The sequence below is a fragment of the Odocoileus virginianus genome, chromosome 8 (genome assembly GCF_023699985.2).
Source record: "Odocoileus virginianus isolate 20LAN1187 ecotype Illinois chromosome 8, Ovbor_1.2, whole genome shotgun sequence".
NCBI lineage: Eukaryota > Metazoa > Chordata > Mammalia > Artiodactyla > Cervidae > Odocoileus > Odocoileus virginianus.
In genome coordinates this window covers 2,204,216-2,225,928 of record NC_069681.1, presented here as the reverse complement: position 1 = coordinate 2,225,928, position 21,713 = coordinate 2,204,216, and the positions used below count along the sequence as shown (strand labels likewise).

Genomic DNA, 21,713 nt, shown 5'->3' with positions numbered 1-21,713 from the left:
GTCATAGGCAACATTCTGTAGGTTAGCCTCATCAGTAAAGTGGATATTTGTGCCACTGTAGCCTTTCTAATGTTAAACATTTTATACAAATAATTTTTATAATAAGTCAAGCTATTAGTAACTTCAAATTTGGGTCTTGACTTCTTTTCTCCAGATCAGGCTGACAACAAGGAACACAGTGATCTCATCGCTCACCATAAGCTCTTCCATCTCTGTCCTCACACATGCAGTGCACGGCACAAAACATTCAGCAATTCCCAAAGCAAGTTCTCCTACCAGTTTTGTGTTTTCAAGCCCAGAAATGCAGAAAACTTACATTCCAAACACACTGATCCAATGGAATAATGACACACACAGACTGCTTACCTGCTTTTCAGTAAACACATGCTTACTTACTCAGTCATCTGACTCTTTGCGACCCCATGGACTGCAGCCTGCCAGGCTCCTCTGTCCATGGAGATTCTCCAGGCCAGAATACTGGAGTGGGTAGCCTTTCCCTCCTCCAGGGGATCTTCCCAACCCAGGGATCAAACCCAGGTCTCTGGCATTGCTGGCAGATTCTTTACCAGCTGAGCTACCAACTTACATTTTATGAAAAAATTTCCTAAAGTGATTTTCTCAAAGTTATAGTTATTAACTTAATCAAGTCTAGTTCCAAAATCTCATTACAAATCTTCTAACATAATGGTATCTTGTAAAATAGTAACAGTAAACTTCAAAATGTACACATTAACTGTGAATAACACAAAGATCAAAGAAGACTGCTGTTCCTGAGACAGAAATCTTTTTCTTAACAGCCACGTCAAACTGGGCAAATGAAGATGCATTCTATAATTTGCTACATGCAAAGATGAGTATGGACTAAAACGCATATCAATCATAATGATACTAGTGTGTACATTTTACCTTTTGACATCCATATATTTGAAAGTGCAAAGATAGTTGTTGACATAGTTATTGACTCATCTTTTAGTGGACATCCACTAAAAAGTTATACTTGAAGAAGCTGGTCTATTCTCTTATGTTCCGAAAATAAAGGAAATAGTCTTTAAGCTCAAAATTGTCCTTAAGAATATTGAATAATTAATAAAACTTCAAACAGAACTACGTGATCTTCAAATCAACTCTTCATAAAACAAAGCAAATAATTTGGTATTTAAAGCAATAGTTTACACATAATTCCCTATCCAGATAGTCAAAGGATAACATGTTTCATAATTGCTAGGCAGAGTTTCAGAGGTTGATGAATGGCTCTAAAATATTACCTATCAGGGATGGGGCTCCAGGGCGGGGCAGGGTTGCTCCTAATTTTTCCTTGATTTTTGATTTAAATAAATCTTGATCCCAAACCATCATTAATCAGTTCACTTGCTTCCTTTTCAATTGTATTTAAGGGCATAAAAAATTTAACTCTGACTTTCTCAGTAATACTACAGATCTAATAATCATCTCAAAAGCTTACAAAAAGTTGGAATTCCTTCTCTCTTGAAATTTAATCACATAATGTATTAAAAAGAAAATATGAAAAATTGACTTTATCAGCTAACTGCATTGTAACTAACAGCAAAGTCCAAAGATTTGATCAGAGAAATAAATTCAAGTTTTACATGTTCAGCTAAGTTTTTCCTCTAACTGAAGGAAAAAGTTTTCCTCTAACTGTGCTTTCTACATAAAGCACCATGATTTCAGAAAAATTTCTCTAATAATATGGTTTTCTATTCTTTCCAATCAAAAATACTATAGGAAACAAATACTTGTGACTTCCTGATAATATATTCTAAAACTGGCCACTGTCAAGGAAATAATTTCACAAATTTTTATTTTTGAAACAAGATTCAAATGAAACATACAGCATCCTCTCCCAGTGCCTTTAGGTAGAATCACAGGAAATGCTAAATCTATTTTAATATGCTTGAATTCACACAGACAGTCCTCTCACAGCTTTTTTCACTAACATGTTTAAATATTCAAAATAAGAAGAAGATGAGGTAACGGGAGAGTCTACTTCTAATTATATGAAATTCCACGATTATCTCCAGTGTCAGGTGGCTGCCATATAAACTGAAAATGAGTACAGCTCCTCAGTCGACCCCAACATCCCCTCTTCCTACATTTAGACTCTACAGGAACAGGGCCTGGACCTCCTCTGCTGTTTATTCAAGCCACATATCTAAGACGGTGCTTAGAAAACAGCAGGTGCTCATCCACAGTGTTTAAATGACATTTAGCAGTACAGATAAAAACGGAAACTAGAACTCTTCATGTATGACTACACCTGTCAAATAAATATTAAGACATATGAAGTCCCTGTTCTCATGCCCACCATAAATTTACACCCTGGCCGCTGCTGCTGCTAAGTCACTTCAGTTGTGTCCAACCCTGCGAGACCCCACAGACGGCAGCCCACCAGGCTCCTCTGTCCATAGGATTCTTCAGGCAAGAATACTGGAGTGGGTTGCCATTTCCTTCTCCTTACACACCAGAGAACAGACTAAAATGGTAAAATACGGAAAAACAAAGATAAAGTTGAAATAATAGAGATTCTTTGCTCACTCTTCATACTCCTTAGTTAAACCTCACTCTAATGTCTCTCAGCAGGTAGGGTCTTTTTATTTTAAAAATTATACTGTCAAGGATTTTTATCTTACTGTAGCCAAAATTAAGAAATATCCAGAATATCAGAATATCAAAAAAATTCTTTAACAGATCATTAACTTCCAGCCATAGTCAGTCATTCTGGCCCTTTGTCTATATTTTATACACACATACACATATACATATATATGCATATAAAGAGAAAACTAGAATATATTTATATATATATATATATATATTTACATAGAAATAATCATTCATTTATCATACAAATAAGAAATCAAAACTAATCTACCTTAGACTCTTACAGCTTGGAAATTCTATGACTGCTCATTTTATAACCACCCCTATTTAAAAGTTTTCAAGACTATGCTAGGCTAAAAAGTCTAAAAATGGTTTATCAAGGCACTGTAGTATGGCTAGATACAGGGCACCTAGTGAAATCTGGATTTCTGAAAAAATAACAAATAATTTCTTACTGTAAGTATGTCTGAAGTCCAGATTTTTCTAGGCATGCTATATTTTTATTTGCTAAACCTGACAACACTAACCTATGGGCTCCTGTAAAAGATACCCCTTCCAATAAAAGAAAAAAACAAATTATTGGCATTTCTTGCTATGTCAAACAGGAATAAGCCAGTATATATACAATGCCAAAATTCAGAGTGAAACTCAGCCACATTAAATCAATAGTTTCTGATCATGATTAATTCTCTTTTGAAAAACAGCTTAAGTTTTTAAAAATTCTGAGAAAAAAAAAGCATGATTTTTTAAAAAGTACACAAGCTATATATTACTCAGTACTAAATACAAAAAGTATATTGAGACTATATTTCCACATGCATATAAATATTATGTATTCAACTGTTACCTTGAGAAGTTGTTGAGGTAGACCAGCTATTTATTCACAGGCACCATGAAGTATAAAAGTGACAGATCATAGCATCTGTTTAATTCAGTAACATGCCCTCATGTTCAGACAGACGAATTACCTCACAGGGTTACTTGTCAAAGACACGCGGAGGGACTCCAGGTACGTGAAGAGTCTCTCATCCGCAGACCCCATCTTCAGTTCATAGATGAATTCCTCAGGTGAGATCTGTCGATTACTCTTAAGACTTCCCTGAAAAATAAGTTAAAAAAACTGAATTCATGCTGTGTAAAGATTATTAAAATAGTTACAACTGCATTAATCCCACCTTTCACATTAACAGCAATACACAGTTACTCATAGTATTATTGAGAGAATTATTTCCTTACTTCTGCCCATAAATCTATAAATTCATAATCCATGGTATCCATGAAACACAGCAATACATCATCAACGGGTTTTCAAATTATAAAATAATTGCCTTGTCAAATCCAGACTATCATGTAAAACAAAGGAAATATCCAAAAACATACCAATGTGTTTTAGACACATGCAAAATAAAACCAAACCTCAATATAAGAATAACTCCATTAAAATAAATATTCTAAGCAATACAAAAAAAGCTATAAATTATTACGCATCTAGTTCGAGGCATTACAGACACAGAGATTATCAAAACCTAAGTCTGGAAGGAGAAACCCAAGCGAAAAAGCAGTACTATTCAACGCAGTCTAATTCCTCCAGCGCTAACTCGGGTCTCACTGTGCAACCCCATGGACTGTAGGCTACCAGTCTCCTCTGCCCATGGATTTCTCCAGGCAAGCACACTGGAGTGGGCAGCCATTCCCTTCTCCAGGGGCATCTTCCCGACCCACGAATCAAACCTGGACCTCCCGCAGTGCAGGCAGATTCTTGACCATCTGAGCCCCCAGGGAAGCCCCTAATGTCTCTAACATGACACCAAAGGCTCAAAGGAGAGGAGCCAGCTTGGCAGAGGGCTAAGGGGAGAAGCAAGGGGAGGGAAGAAGAGCCAAGGAGGCAGGCTGAGTCAAGGGTACTTTCAGACGAAAACATAACACATGAGCACGCCCCCAAAACATACGAGAGCACACACAATTGCAAATGGGAGGCAGGCCCGAGAGCCGGGGGCACCCCTCCACGAACAGCTTGTCACACCAGCAGCAGCACGCAACACAGGGGAGAGGGGCTGGCGCTCACGCATCACTCCACACACGTCAGGTCCAGTCAGCGCCAGCCAAGGTCCTAGGTGCTGAGAAAGGACCCGTGAACAAGAGCCAAAAACCGCTGCCCGCACAGAACTCCACTCTCCACAAGCAAGGGTGAAGACAGACCGCAACAACTGACAAGTGATCAAAACACATCCAACTGTACGTAGTGCTAAGTGCTATAGAGAAAAACAAGCAATGGGAGGAATAAGCAGCATAGCAAGTGTGGTGAACTTCAAACAGGGTGGCCAAAGAAAGTCTCCTAGGGAAGACTCTGAAGGACTCAAACTTGAATGTTAGAATCAAAGTCTGAAGGGTGTGAGAGCTTGAACCTTGGAGAAGTCTGGAAAAAGAACTGTGATAGAGGACAGTAGGCTTTACAGGCCACCAACGAGCCTGGACTTCCACTCTGCAACCAGAGGCATCAGAAGCAGAAAGACTGTTGAACAGGTATGTGTGTGGTCCACTTGGACCGCATGAGAACGTCCATCTACCAGATGGACGTCTAAGACGAGGATGTCCAGCTAACAGTAAACTTCAGAATTCTATTTAAATTACAGATTATAAAGCCAAGGGGAAGGAAAGGATCTGTACCTGTCCAAAAGTAGATCAGTTGGGATGGTAGGAAATTTGATGTATTTTCCCATTTCTTTTTCATTTTTTTGCTACACTGTTGCACAAGGAGACATTCCCAATAAAGCAAAGCAAGTTAGCCCTGGGAAACAGGTGATTTTCATAATCAGCAAGTCCTAATTTACTAAAGAAAATTTCAGGGCAAAATCTCAAAGAACAAAATGATAAAATAAAAATGACAGGAAAAATGAAATGGTGAGAAAACTGAAAATATCAGATTTTTTAATTAGTGACTATGCTATCTCTCATTAAAAAGAGAATACATTCAACTTGTACCAGTATATCATTTATCTACCTCTTTGCTTAAATTATGAATCTGTTTCTTGTTCAACACAGAAGATTTGGAAAACAGAAAAACAAAGAAAAATGTCTAAAAATAACTATTAGTTTGATATTTCTATGTGTTAAGTATTTTTTCCCCTACTTGATATATATAATATATAGACTTTCAAACTTAAACATACTTTACTTATAAAAATATATATTTTATCATTGAGTAATAGTTAAAGAACATATTCCAGTATTAATACTTAATTCCCAAAGAAAATTATTTTCTTTCTGCCCGCAGACTATTATTAACAGACTGTGCTTGTGCCGTGCCTTGCTTAGTTGCGTCCGACTCTTTGTGACCCCATGGACTGTAACCCACCAGGCTCCTCTGTCCATGGGATTCTCCATGCAAGAATACTAGAGTGGGTTGCCATGCCTTGTTCCAGGATTAACATACTACTACTTACCTAATTTACACCATTATTAATGAGCATTTCGTTTGCTTACAATTTTTTTGTATTGTAAATTTTTTCAAGTTTCTGATGTAGGCTGCCAGGCCAATAATTTTATCCAAATATATATCAATGGAGGTTAAACTAGATAATCTTTTGTAGTCCTTTCTGAATTTATTATTGAAAAGAATTACAACTTTGGTAGAATCAAAATAAACCAAAACTGAATAGATGAACTGTTTCCTTCAACAATATTTGGGTAAACCCCAGTATTTAAAGTAAATACTTCGACAATATAAGAATAACAAGCAATAAGTGCATTTGGATTAAAAGTGATATAAAGCTATTTTAAAAATAAATAAAAAGCCACCTGCCCACCTCTTTAGCCCTATCTCACTTAAAAGACAGCCACTTTTAAGTCCCTGAACAGTTTCTTCTGAGAGCTACTCAATATATGTAAATGATGTGCTTATTCTGATATATTTAAACTTGTAACCTTTCAATATTGCCTTGGACTTCTGTTATAAAATATATAAAACATAAAGACTTATAAAAACATTAGAAATTCTACTCTCCCTCCCTCTAGCTACATTATAAGTAAATTAAATTGACCCAAATGATGACAATCCATGAAATGAGAGCTAGCTGAATTCACATTCCATGGGATCCTCACCGCAAAGTTCCTAGAGAGATGAGTGCAGGCATCCAAAAACCTTAACAATGCTTTAATTTGCTTTAGTGACACAGAATAGGGCAGTCAATGAACAGAATGCCTCCATTCATAAAGTATTCCAGCTACTATAATTTCCATGTTAGCCAAATCAACATGTTGGCTGCCCCTGAAATTGGGAATATGAGAAGCAATGTTGGCTCCCATCATTCCTATCCAGGAATACAGTAAGGTCAATAATAACAACAGCATACACACAGATTAGAAAGGAAGTAGATCTCTCTATAACCAAACAAGATTATCTATAGGAATTTACCAAGGTCACAGAATAAAACTCAACATAGAAAAATAATTCTTATTTCTAAATACTACCAGCAATTGGAAAACAAAACTTTTAAATAAACGATTTCTAGTAGCATCAAAAAATACAAAATCATTAACAAAAATTTTAACAAAAGAAGGAAAATATCTATACATTAAAAACTGTAACACTGTGGAGACAAGATGACCAAATAAATAAAAATGTTATACCATGTTCATAGATCAATCTCAAGAAATCCATTAAGAAAAACAGCTTTTGAAAAATAATCTACAAAGTCAATATAATAACCATCAACATGCCAGCAAGCTTTTTTGAAGAAATTGAGAAGCAGTTTCTAAAATTAATATGGAAATGCAGGGAATCTACAGCAGAATAATTTAAAAAAAAATAAAGTTGGGGACTTATTTCATCTGATTTCAATATTTACTGAAACGCTACAGTAGTCAAAGTAGAATTAATAGAACATTAATGGAACAGAACAAAGTATAGACATATACTTGAATCTATGTAATGAATGACTCTCAACAAAGATCTCAACGTAATTCAATCAAGTATTTTAACAATCTTTTTAATAATCGGTGCTGGAATAACTGAACATCCATATGAAAGAATGTGAACCTAAAAAAGCTAAAATTATAAAATGTCTAGAAGAAAACATAGTGAAAACCTTCACTTTCCTGAGGAAAGCAAAGATTCCTTAGGATACAAAAGGCACTAACTATAAAACTGGATTTCATCAAAATGTAAATGTTCCACTTCTCAAAAGACTCTTTTATTAAGACAGTGTCCTTAAAATAAAAAGTAAGTCACAGACTGAGAAGACACTGCAATACATGTCAAGAACTATGCGGAGTCTCATATTCTACTCTATATACAAACTAAATTAGCCTGCTGCTGCTTCCTGAGTACCGAGGGAAAACTTAAGGCTCCTGAGTTAGACACAAAAGGACTCTGTCACACATGTGGATTCCCCAACCCAAACGAAGGCCCAAACGTATGATGATGGATGTCTACACATGTAATGGATCATGTTCAATATTACAAGAACCCTGAGCTGAGGGTAATCACCACTTTTATAGTGAATAGTAACAAGACCATTAATCATCCACAGAGATATAAGCTCATCTCTAAGGTTGTGAAAGTGAAAGTTGCTCAGGCCGACTCTTTGAGACCCCATGGATTATACAGTCCATGGAATTCTCCAGGCCAGAATACTGAAGTGGGTAGACTTTCCCTTCTCCAGGGGATCTTCCCAACCCAGAGATCAAATCCAGGTTTCCCACATTGCAGGCGGAGTCTTTACCTGATGAGCCACAAGGGAAGCCCTCTCTAACGTGATCTCTGAGGTTGATTCACTGTGAACACAATCCTGAAAAATGATCTGGATAAACAACCCTCAGGCCTTGCATGCTGGCATAACCAAAAAGAATATACAGGAGTATCTACAGTCCACGGAAGACTTCATCTCCTAATATAAATATATCTCATAAAAGATTTCTATTCAGACCATTTAACAAACTCCTACAACTCAATCGTAATAAGAAAAACAGACCAATTAAAAACATGAATAAAAGACTTCACAAGAGAAGACATATGAATGGACAATAAGCACAAGAAATGATATTCAGGATCATTTGTAATCAGGGAATTGTAAAACAAAACCAGAAACAAAATAATACTACACACACACACACACACACACCCCCAGAACGGTGAGGGTGTGAAGCACCTGGAACCCTCCCACACAACTAGTAGGGGCGTGAAATGGCCAGAGCACTTTACAAAACAGATAGAGATTTCTTTTAAAGTTAAATACATACCAACTCAGCAAGTAGACAGCGAGGCGTTAAGCAGGAGGGGAAAAAATTCCCTATGACATTCAGAACAGCTTTATTCATAAAAGCCAAAGACTGGGAACAATGCAAATATTCATCAGCAAGGTGCTGTAGAGCCATACAGTGGAGTGTGTGCACGCGTGCTCAGTCGTGTCCGACTCTGCCACCCGTAGACTGCAGCCCACCAGGCTCCTCTGTGCATGGGATTCCCCAGGCAAGAATACTGGAGTGGGTTGCCATGCCCTTCTCCAGGGGATCTTCTTGACCGCAGGATTGAACCCGCATCTCCTGCACTGAGGCAGATGTCTACCCACTGAGCCACCTGGGAAGCCCAAACAATGGAATACTATGAAACCACAAAAAAAGTTCACTACATAGTGCAACAGGACAGATGAATCCAAAAACTATGCTGAGTTAAAGAAGTCAAACAAGGAAACAAACAAATAGAATACAGTGTATGGTTCCCTTGTTGGAAAGACCAAGAGCAACCTGTCAGTGTTTGCTCTGGGGCACTGTGACTGAAGACATGAAAGCAGGGCTGTTCACTATTATCAGCATGCGTGGGCAGAGGACGAGCGGTTACAGACAGCGTCTTAAACGGAGCAGTACACAGGCTCTTCCAACAGACGCTGGGCAAAAGAGAATAAACTTACTGGCAAAAGAGAATTCTCTATGTGAACCACACCGGGTCTGTCCAGTCTGAACCCTCCGCGGACGGCCTGCGCGCTGTCGTCCGACACCCCCTGCCTCAGTGCGCTCACCTGGACACTGCGCGCCTGCATGGGCTCCCCCGGCATCAGTCAGACCTCGCCGAGAGGCCCTCCCGGGACCCCGCCCTCCCAGGACGGGGCTTCTATAAGCCACGCAAACTGAGTCCCTGCTCCTACCTATGGATACCTTTCTCAAAACACTCACCACTCTGTACTAAACTAACTTTAGGGGCTTCCAACTGCCCCCTGGCAGCGAGGCGCCGGTCACCAGCCCGCAGGAGAGGACGCCGAGCTCCCCGGGGCGGGAGCGTCCCCTGCCAGCCAGCCAAGCCCGGCAGGGCCCGCCCCACCCCACTGACACTCCAGTTGGCACTCACTGCACGCAGCACACCACTTGGTGCCCGGGGTTTTGGTGGCTGTCACTCCTGCCTTTCTCTGCACAAGCCTTCCTGGACCAGAAGAGACCCCAGGCACAAAAAGAACCAGCCGCCCTGGAGCAGGAAGAGTGGAGACTGAATTCCTTAGATTTGCCAATTCCGTGACCTTAGGTGCGTTATCTATTTTCTTAGACTATCCCCTCCTTTCTTTCAAAAAGCACTGGAGAGAGTTCTAGACAGGGGGTTGCAAAGATGAAGAGTCAAGTGGAGTGTGTTGTGGGCAAGAGAAAACCGCCTGAGAACTGTGATTTCCATTTTTCAAGAGACCAGAGACTGTGGCCCTCCGCAAAGGTCACTCAGAAGCCCTGGAGAGCCCCAGAGCAGAGTCCGGTTGTCCTGACTCCGCCACGCTGCAACTCCACTCTGGGCGAGCTGTGAGCTCGGTGACCCAGAACGGCATCTATCTGCAGTAGAAGCCCTCATGAGATTTCAGAGGAGAACATGCCTGAGGTTGGAAATCTATCTCAGAATGCCACTGTATCAGATCAGAATAAAGATTTTACCAAACCTGTTTTACCAAGAAGGAAACGGAAGCCCACTGAATTATTCCTGCCTGGAGAATCCCCGGACAGAGGAGCCTGCTGGGCTGCAGTGCATGGGGCTGCAAGAGTCGGACACAACTGCGCGACCAAGACGCACACAAGGCCATCCGCCCTCATTCTGTGGAATGGCTGCTCTCCCTTTTGCAGATCCCGTCCCTGCCCTCTGCTCTGCTCTGCACTGTCCCTGCAGGACGCAGCTTCTCAGGCTTCCAGAGCATGTGCCTTCAAGCGTGGGTTTGGCCAACGGGAGTCAGGGGCAGGAGACTGGAAGGTAGGAGGGAGGGAAAAGCCAGGCGCTTTCTCTTTCCCGGTCCTGTGTGAGCTCTGGCACGTCTCCAGGAGCACACAAGCGCCCCTGTGGCCCCAGCTCCTACACCGATAGGCTGCCGTGGTGCCAGCTCCCACAGGACAGTGCTCCCCCAAGCTCCATTCATGTCACCTCCTCCACCTGTCCCTCCAGATTAGGAGTGTGGGCAGCTCCTTGTTTCTGCTAACCTCTAGATTGTCTCACTGTCCTCTGTTGGTTTCCCAGTCTGTTCATTGCCCCTGTCACGGTGTCACCAATGCCCAGCATTAAATTCTGTGTTTTACATACTTGGAGTGGTTCTTCTTTGCCTGGCTGGACCCCGAGTGACACACCCAGTATTATACATAATACACTAGTATTATACCAGGTATTCTGTTGACATAATTTCTTACACCTCATAAGTCTTAGGTGGTAGACTGTACTGTTTTCATTTTAAAGAGCAGGAAGTTGAGCCTTAAGTCCAAGGTAATATAGCATGAATCCTATTTCATCAAATCTAGCATGAGCACTTTCCCCTATATTTTAATATCTCTGAAGCAGAGGTGCTTTTTTTTCTAACGGACATCAATGTGAAGTTTTAGGACTATCAAGAAAGTGTAAGATGGCCCTTCTGATACTCAGATAGTGATGATACCAGCAGAACATAAACCATTGCTGTTTTTTTAAAAAAACAGGAGAAGAAACAGACCCAAAATAGATTCTTTGCCCCCAGGACAGCAAATCGAGACTTGACTGGAGTTTCGATCTTTCCAGGGATGTGACCTATAAACAGGCAAATCTGAAATTTCCTGATAAGCACTAGTGAGGCAATCTGCATAGAAGACCCCCTTCCTTCCCCATTAACCTGAAAAGAAGAGATGACTGGGACTGAAAAAGTTCTTTCTTTTGCTGAAAACTTCCTTACACGCCACCCCTTCCTTCTGTAAAAACCTTCCATTTTGTATAATTCCTCGGAGTGCTTTTCTATTTATTAGCTGGGATACTGAATTAATAAATAAAGCCAAATAAATCATTTTAAAAAATAACCTTAACTACTATTTATTACTTAAACGATATACTGAGTGAGCACCTACTATGTATCAGACATTGTTTGTATCATGTGAAAACAATGGTGAAATAAAAGTCAACAATGACTCCGAGGTATTAGGCATGAGCAAAAATGTAGTGCTAACTACCTAAATTGGGAAGACAGAAGAAAAAGAATGAGTAATAGGGGAAGCAGCTATTTAAGAGTCATAGGTCTGAGCAAATGACATTTTTTTCTGTCTGAGAAAATAAAACCTAGGGACTCCCTTGGTCGTCCAGTGGTTGACAGTCCACCTTGAAACTCAGCGGACACAGATTCAATCCCTGGTCAAGAAACTAAGACTCCACATGCCACAGAGCAGCGAAGCTTGTGTCCTGCGACTAGAGAGTCCTAATGATGCAACAAAAATCCAAAGTGCCAGAGCTGAGATTCAATGCAGAGAAATAAATTAATTAATTAATTTTTTAAATTAATTAAAAAAAAAAGAAGACAGAAAATCTGAGAAGAGAGCAAAATGAAGAAAGGAAAGGAGCTTGGGCATTCTGAGAGAAGGGTCTTTCAAGCAAACAGAAGAGCAAGTATAAAGCACTAAGGCAGGAGGGAACTTGGCATATCTGAAGGACAGCAAGGAAACTCATCTGAATCCCAGCCAGGGTGGCAAAGAGTTATAGATGACAGGGACAGACAAAACAGGGCTGTGAAAAACCACAGCCCACGGCCAAATGTTTTCATATGATTTCAACTAAGAATGGTTTTCACATTTCCAAAAGCTTGCAATTCAGAAGAGAAGAGGAAGAGAAGACAGAAGAGGAGGGGCAGCAGCAAAGCAACGGAGACCACACGTAACACACAAGCCCGGACTGTTTCGGAGCTGGCCCTTTAAGAAAGTGCCCTGGCCCCAGGCAGTCTTACAAACCATGGTAGAGACTTGAGGTTTTATTCTGAATAGACAGAAAAACATTTGAGAGTACCAAGAACAGAAATTATGACACGCAATAAACATTTTTAGAAGATTATTCTAGCTACTGTGTGGCAACAGACATAGGCAAAACATGAAACAAGGAAACAAATTAGAATCTGTCTTTTGCATCGTCTGGTCAAGAGTTGAAAGCAGCCTAGTATACAGTGCCAGTGATGGAAGCCATAGATTTGCTCAGTATGAAGGAAGATCAGATTAGAATTACAGACAGTCTGAATGGGAGGGGTGAGATGTCAAAGAATGAAAACGCAAAGATGATGAGAAAGCTATAGGTGTCAACAACTAAGTGAATGTTCTCACCACCTACTGATTACTGTGACCTTGATAAGAGCAGCTTCAGTGGTGGACTAGAGATAAGCCAGATCAGAAGTTCAAGCAAGAAAGCAAGAAGAATGGGCAACTTTTCTGAGAAGATTCTGTAAACAACAGCAAAGAACCAGGAAAAGTAGATAGAAAGGAACCCCAGTGGCATGATACCGCGATGAGGGGAAAACCATTGATGGGAATAACCCAAGCAGACAGGAAGACCCTGGTGGATGCAAAGGATAGGTACAGATGCAGAAAGACAAACAAGTAAACAATAACCAGAACTCCTTAAGGTTTTTCCTGATGTGACCTACTTTACAAGAGGAAGGATTGACTTTACACGGTAGCAAGGAAACTGCACTCTAAAAGAGCAAAAGTAGAATCAAAGGGAACAGATTCAGGTAGATTGTCAGATCTAGTGATTAGGAAGTAAGGTAAGGCAGTTCTATTCTGATTACATCGACGGTCTCAGTGACAGAAGCAGCAATACAATCAGCTAAAAGTCAGGGTGCAAAGCTGCAGGTATGAGAAAAGATAAGAGACCATTTTCAGAAAGCAAAAAAGGACACTGACAAGGGTCAGGTGGTAGAATACCTGTTAAACGCTCACTCTGTCATCTGTGGTCATTCAGAAAACACTAATAAGTGTGGCTGTATGCTTCCTCCCAGACGCATGCTTCAGACGGGTATATCTTTCCTTTTCTCCTTTGCCTTCTGCTTCTCTTTTATTCCCAGCTATTTGTAAGGCCTCCTCAGTCAACCATTTTGCCTTTTTGCATTTCTTTTTCGTCAGGATGGTCTTGATCACTGCCTCCTGTACAATGTCACAAACCTCTGTCCTTAGTTCTTCAGGCACTCTGTCTGATCAAATCTAATCCCTTGAACCTATTTGTCACTTCCACTGTATAATACTAAGGAATTTGGTTTAGGTCATATCAGAATGGTCAAGTGGTTTTCCGTACTTTCATCAATTTAGTCTGAATTTGGCAATAAGGAATTCATGATCTGAGCCACAGTAGGCTCTGGGTCTTGTTTTTGATGACATGATAGAACTTCTCGATCTTTGGCTGCAAAGAATATAATCAGTCTAATTTCGGTGTTGACCATATGGTGATATCCATGTGCAGAGTCATCTCTCGTATTGTTGGAAGAGGGTATTTGCTATGACCAGTGCGTTCTCTTCAAAAAACTCGATTAGCCTTTGCCGTGCTTCATTCTATACTCCAAAGCCAAACTTGCCTGTTGTCCCAGGTATCTCTTGCCTTCCAACTTTTGCATTCCAGTCCCCTATAATTAAAAGGACATCTTTTGGGGGTGTTAGTTCTAGAAGGTATTGTAGGTCTTCATAGAACCATTCAACTTCAGCTTCTTCAGCATTACTGAAGCATACTAACACTGGGCATAGACTTGGATTACTGTGATACTGAATGGCTTGCTTTGGAAATGAACAGAAATCATTCTGTCATTTTGAGATTGTATCCAAGTACTGCATTTCAGACTCTTTTGTTGACTTGATGGCTACTCCATTTCTCCTAAGGGATTCTTGCCCACAGTAGTAGATATAATGGTCATCTGAGTTAAATTCACGCATTCCAGTCCATGTTAGTTCACTGATTCCTAAAATGTCAACGTTCACTCTTGCCATCTCCTGTTTGACCACTTCCAATTTTTGTTGATTCATGGACCTAACATTCCAGGTTCCTATGCTATATTGCTCTTTGTAGCATCACACTTTACTTCTATCACTGGTCACATCCACAACTGGGTGTTCTTTTTGCTTTGGCTCCATCCCTTCATTCTTTCTGGAGTTATTTCTCCACTCTCCTCCAGTAGCATAATGAGTACCTACCGACCTGGGAAGTTCATCTTTCAGTGTCCTATCTTTTTGCCTTTTCATACTGTTCATGCGGTTCTCAAGGCAAGAGTACTGAAGTGGTTTGCCATTCCCTTCTCCACTGGACCACATTTTGTCAGAACTCTCCACCATGACCCATCCGTCTTGGGTGGTCCTACATGGCATGGCTCATAGTTTCATTGAGTGAGACAAGGCTGTGGTCCATGTGATCACATATGAATGCAGAGTTCCAAAGAATAGCAAGGAGAGATAAGAAAGCCTTCCTCAGTAATCAATGCAAAGAAAAAGAGGAAAACAATAGAATGGGAAAGTCTAGAGATCTCTTCCAGAAAATTAGAGATACCGAGCGAATATTTCATGCAAAGATGGGCAAAATAAAGGACAGAAATGGTATGGACCTAATAGAAGCAGAAGATATTAAGAAAGGGTGGCAACAATACATAGAACAACTATACAAAAAAGATCTTTATGACCCAGATAATCACAATGGTGTGATCACTCACCTAGAGCCAGACATCCTGGAATACGAAGTCAAGTGGGCCTTAGGAAGCATCACTATGAACAAAGCTAGTGGAGGTGATGGAATTCCAGTTGAGCTATTTCAAATCCTAAAAGATGATGCTGTGAAAGTGCTGCACTCAGTATGCCAGCAAATTTGAAAAAATCAGCACTGGCTATAGGACTGGAAAATGTCAGTTTTCATTCCAATCCCAAAGAAAGGCAATGCCAAAGAATGCTCAAACTACTGCACAATTGCACTCATCTCACACTAGTAAAGTAATGCTCTAATTTCTCCAAGCCAGGCTTCAACAGTATGTGAACTGTAAACTTCCAGATGCTCAAGCTGGATTTAGAAAAGGCAGAGGAACCAGAGATCAAATTGCTAACATCCGCGGGATCACTGAAAAAGCAAGAGAGTTCCAGAAAAACATCTACTTCTGTTTTATTGACTATGCCAAAGCCTTTGACTGTGTGGACCACAACAAACTGTGGAAAATTCTGAAAGAGATGGGAGTACCAGACCACTTGACCTGCCTCTTGAGAAATCTGTATGCAGGTCAGGAAGCAAAAGTTAGAGCTGGACATGGAACAAGAGACTGGTTCCAAATCAGGAAAAGAGTACCTCAAGGCTGTATGTTGTCACCCTGCTTATTTAACTCATATGCAGAGTACATCATGAGAAACACTGGACTGGATGAAGCACAAGCTGGAATCAAGATTGCCAGGAGAAAAATATCAATAACCTCAGATATGCAGATGACACCACCCTTATGGCAGAAAGTGAAGAACTAAAGAACCTCTTGATGAAAGTGAAAGAGGACAGTGAAAAAGTTGGCTTAAAACTCAACTTTCAGAAAACTAAGATCATGGCATCTGGTCCCATCACTTCATTGCAAACAGATGGGGAAAGAGTGGAAATGGTGACAGAATTTATTTTGGGGGGCTCCAAAATCACTGCATATGGTGACTGCAGCAATGAAATAAAAAGATGCTTACTCCTTGGAAGGAAAGTTATGACAAACCTAGACAGCATACTAAACAGCAGAGACATTACTTTGCCAACAAAAGTCCATCTAGTCAAAAGCTATGGTTTTTCCAGTGGTCATGTATGGATTTGAGTGTGGGACTATGAAGAAAGCTGAGCACCGAAGAATTGATGCTTCTGAACTGTGGTGTTGGACAAGACCCTTGAGAGTCCCTTGGACTGCAAGGAGATCCAACCAGTCTATCCTAAAGAAAATCAGTCCAGAATATTCATTAGAAGGACTGGTGCTGAAGCTGAAACTCCAATACTTTGGCCACATGATGCGAAGAACTGACTCATTTGAAAAGACCCTGATGCTGGGAAAGATTGAAGGCAGGAGGAGAAGGGGACGACAGAGGATGAGATGATTGGATGGCATCACCGACTCAATGGACATGAGTTTGAGTAAACTCCGGGAGTTGGTGATGGACAGGGAGGCCTGGCGTGCTGCTGTCTGTGGGGTCAGAAAGTGTCAGACATGACTGAACTGAACTGAGATGTATGCTAGGCTGACATGAAAACACAGAGCAAGCAGGTAGTTCCATTAACCAAGGGCAGAAGGCATGTGAACAGAGAGACAAATGCACTGAATATTTATGATAGAGAACAAAGGACTGTGCATCTAATGTCAAAAAGATGAGAACACGATGAAAGTGAGAAGGTGATGGACATGACAAAACTGTAGAGTCAGTAGCTTATTGTTGTTACTGTTTAGTTGTTAAGCCGTGTCCTAAGGATTTCCCAGACAAGAATATTGAAGCGGGTTGCCATTTCTTTTGCCAGTGAATCTTCCTGACCCAGGGAAGAATCCAGATCTCCCGCATTGGCAGGCAAGTTCTTTTCCACTGAGCAACCAAGGAAGCCCAGTTCTTAAAGGGTAACAGAATTCTTAAAGTTGGAATATTAAGTATGAGTATAGATAATGCTCAGGAAAGGAAGTTTGCAACCATATTTAGAGGTGGTATTTTACTATCCAAGGTAATGGGGGGTTGAGACTGGGTGGAAAAACAAAGATTTTTGGAAGTGATAAAGTCAAGGAAATGACAGCATGGGTGTTAAACTGACCATTTACATGAACAATCAACTCAGGAAGGATGGTGACAGTGGTGCAGCAGGAAGAAAAGCAATGAGCTCAGTGGGCAAAACCTCTAGGAACATTAGAACCTCTGTGTAATGCCATCTCCTTCGCTAGAACACAGTTATTAGGGCAACATCTGCCTCATGGGAACTGAATTCAATACTGCATCACCAGTGCCTTGAAAAGTGCCTAGTGTTCAGTGAATGAATGAGGTTGTTAAATGGAAGCCGTACAGAGACTAAGGGTAACAAGAATGGACAGGCAAGTAAGTCACATGCAAAAACACTCTTACGAATGAATGCTTAGTTTAATAGGAATATTTCAATTTAAATAGGAAATAGAATACTGGTTCAAGATGGCAGAGTAGAAGAACCTGCATTCATTCACCTCCTCCTCTGACAGCACCAAAATCACAACTAGCTGTTCAACAACCATCGACAAGAGGACTCTGGAACCTGTCAAAAAAAGAAAGCCCACATCCAAAGACAAAGGAGAAGCTGCAATTAGACAGAAGGAGGGGCGCAATCACAATAAAATGATATCCCATACTTGCCAAGTGGGCAACCCACAAAAGGAGAGCAGCAGCATCAATGAAGCAGTCCCACTGTTGTAAAGGTTCTGAGCCCCACGTCAGACATCCCAGCCTGGCCGTCCAGGAAAGAGATTAGGAAGCCCCAGGGAATCTGAGGAACAGAGACTGCATTCTTGGAGGGCACAAACAAAATCGTGTGCATACCAGGACCCAGGGGAATGCAGCAGTGAGCCCATAGGAGATGGAACCAGAACGACATGCTAGTGTTGGAGGTCTCCTGTGGAGGCCTGGGTTGGCAGTAGCTTCACCCCGGGGCCGGGGCACTGGCAACAGCAATCCTGGGAGATGCCCCTTAGCATGAGCCTACAATAGAGCCTGTAGACTCTAAAGCTGGGAAGCCTCATGTCAAACAACTATTGGGAAGGGAATGCAGCCGCACCCATCAGCAGACAACTGGCATAAGGCATGGCCCTGCCCACCAGAGCAACACTCAATTTTTTCCACTGCTAGTCCCTCCCATCCACTTAGCCTCATTCACTAGAGGGCAGACAAAAGAAGCAAGAACTACAGTCTTTCTTCAACCAGAAGGAAAATCCACATAACAGAAAGTTAATCAAAATGAAAATGCAGAGGATTATATCCCAGATAAAGGGATAAAATAAAACCCCAGGAAAACAACTAAAAAAAGTGGAGATAGGGCAACTTCTAGAAAAAGAATTCAGAATAATGAAAGTGAAGATGATCCAAGGTCTCAGAAAAAGAATGGAAAAGATGCAAGAAATGCTTACTAAAGACCTAGAACTAAAAAACAAACAGAAATGAACCATACACTAGAAGGAATCAAAGCCAGAATAACTGAGGCAAAAGAAAAGATAAATGACCTGGAAGACAGAATGGTGGAAATCACTGCTGCAAAACCAAATAAAGAAAAAAAGAAATGGAAAAAAAAAGAAGAAGACAGCCTAGGAGACCTCTGGGACAACATTAAATGCACCAATGTTTGATTATAGGGGTACCAAAAGGAGAAGAGGGAAAGGACCCAAGAAAATATCTGAAGAGCTAGTAACTTTAAACTTCTCAAATATGGAAAAAATAAAGCAAGTCAACCAAATCCAGGAAGCACAGAGAGTCCCAGGCAGGATAAACCCAAGACAGAATACACCAAGACACACAGTAATCAAACTGACAAAAATTAATCAAAGATAAAATATTTAAAGCAAAAAGAGAAAAATGAAAAATAACATACAAGAGAACTCTCATAAGGTTATCAATTAACTTCTAAACAGAAACTCTCAAAGTCAGAAGGGAATGGCATGATATATTTCAAGTAATGAAAGGAAACAACCTAAAACCAGCAAGATTCTCATTCAAAATTTGACAGAGAAATCAAAAGCTTTCCAGACAAGCAAAAGTAAACAGAATTCAGCACCACCAAACCAACTTTACAATAAATGCTAAAGGAACTTCTTCAGGGAGGAAATGCAAGAGAAGGAAAAGACCCACAAAAAATATATCCAAAACAAGAAAATGGTAATAGGATCATACATATCAATAATTACCTTCAATGTAAATGGATTAAATGAACCAACCAAAGGACACAGACTGGCTGGGTGGATGAAAACATGTGCATGTATGTACTTTCACTTACCACATCACTGTACTTAATCCCTCAAATAGTATGTAACTATTTTATATTAGGTTAATCATGTTTCCATTATGGTTGCAATTATAATTATCCTTTATTTTTTGTCTGGCTATTGATTGTGAAAACTGATAAACATCTTTACAATGTGATTATGTAACTATTATTCCTTCTATTACCATTGTACCATGATTGATCAACAGAAAATAACAGAACTCTCTATCACTAAGACTACCTTTTAATAGAAAAACCTATAATCGTTTTTTAAAATTCAGATGCACATTAGAATTATCTTGGAAATTTTTGAAAACTATAAATGCCCAGGTATTGTTTTTTTCTCCAAAGCTCTACATAGGATTCTAGTGAACCTGTGTGCTCAGCTGTGTCCAACACTTTGCAACCCCATACAAATGTGGCCTGACAGTCTCTGTCCATGGAATTTTTGAGGCCGGAACACTGGAATGGGTTGCTATTTCTTACTCCAGGGGATCTTTCAAACCTAGGGATCTACCCATGTCTCTGTGTCTCCTGCTTGACAGGCAGATTCTTTACCACTGAGCCACCTGGGAAGCCTATATGTATATATACATGTATGTATGTATGTATGTATATATACACACATAAAGAGCATGTATAATAAAATATAGATATTTTAGAAAACTTACAAATTTTATGAAATTTTATGAAAAATTTATGACATTTTTGTCCCAGTTATTTCACTAAGTATAAATAGAAAGCTAGATTCTAATTTAAATTCAATTGATTTACTCTGGTAACTAGTATTACTGCTAAAAGTCTAGAAAGCTTATTATTTTAGTTGTTTTTTTTTTTTATTTGAATGAGGCTTGAAACTTCTAATCCAATTCTGAGAATATTAAGAAATACTAGGTAGCCAAACAAAAAAAAAGTAGGAAATTAACGTGTGATACAATATTATTAACTAAAGCACAGATTTTGTTCAAATTTCACAAAATTTATGCTAGTGCCCATTATTTTTGTTTTCATACCTTATTCAAGATTCCAAATTGTATTTAATTGCATTGAGTAGCTTCAGCTGCATGCAACAAATTCTGATAAATTCTCTTTTCATTTTTATTCTGTTACAAATATTTCCTAATTTTCCTTGCTATGGCTTCTTAGATACATCCATCATTTATTTTTTTTTCCATTTATTTTTATTAGTTGGAGGCTAATTACTTTACAGCATTGCAGTGGTTTTTGTCATACATTGAATTAGCCATGGATTTACATGTATTCCTCATCCCGGTCCCCGATCCCACCTCCCTCTCCACCCCATCCCTCTGGGTCTTCCCAGTGCACCAGGCCTGAGCACTTGTCTCATGCATCCAACCTGGGCTGGTGATCTGCTTCACCCTAGATATACATGTTTCGATGCTGTTCTCTTGAAACATCCCACCCCCGTGTTCTCCCATAGAGTCCACAAGTCTGTTCTATACATCTGAGTCTCTTTTTCTTTTTTTGCATATAGGGTTATCGTTACCATCTTTCTAAATTCCATATATATGTGTTAGTATACTGTAATGGTCTTTATCTTTCTGGCTTACTTCACTCTGTATAATGGGCTCCAGTTTCACCCATCTCATTAGAACTGATTCAAATGAATTCTTTTTAACGGCTGAGTAATATTCCATGGTGTATATGTACCACAGCTTCCTCATCCATTCATCTGCTGATGGGCATCTAGGTTGCTTCCATGTCCTGGCAATTATAAACAGTGCTGCGATGAACATTGGGGTGCACGTGTCTCTTTCGGATCTGGTTTCCTCAGTGTGTATGCCTAGAAGTGGTATTGCTGGGTCATATGGCAGTTCTATTTCCAGTTTTTTAAGAAATCTCCACACTGTTTTCCATAGCGGCTGTACTAGTTTGCATTCCCACC

At 40.1% G+C, this 21,713-nt stretch overlaps 1 protein-coding gene across 4 annotated transcripts in view; it reads right to left on the bottom strand.

Annotated features, from left to right (window-relative positions):
- DIAPH3 (diaphanous related formin 3) overlaps positions 1-21,713 on the bottom strand; it is a 549,655-nt gene that overhangs the window by 426,531 nt on the left and 101,411 nt on the right. For all 4 annotated transcript variants that reach the window (XM_070471159.1, XM_070471157.1, XM_070471160.1 and 1 more), the window contains one exon: positions 3,588-3,718. In XM_070471159.1, coding sequence (XP_070327260.1) covers positions 3,588-3,718 — 131 coding nt within the window. The remainder of the gene's footprint in view (positions 1-3,587; positions 3,719-21,713) is intronic.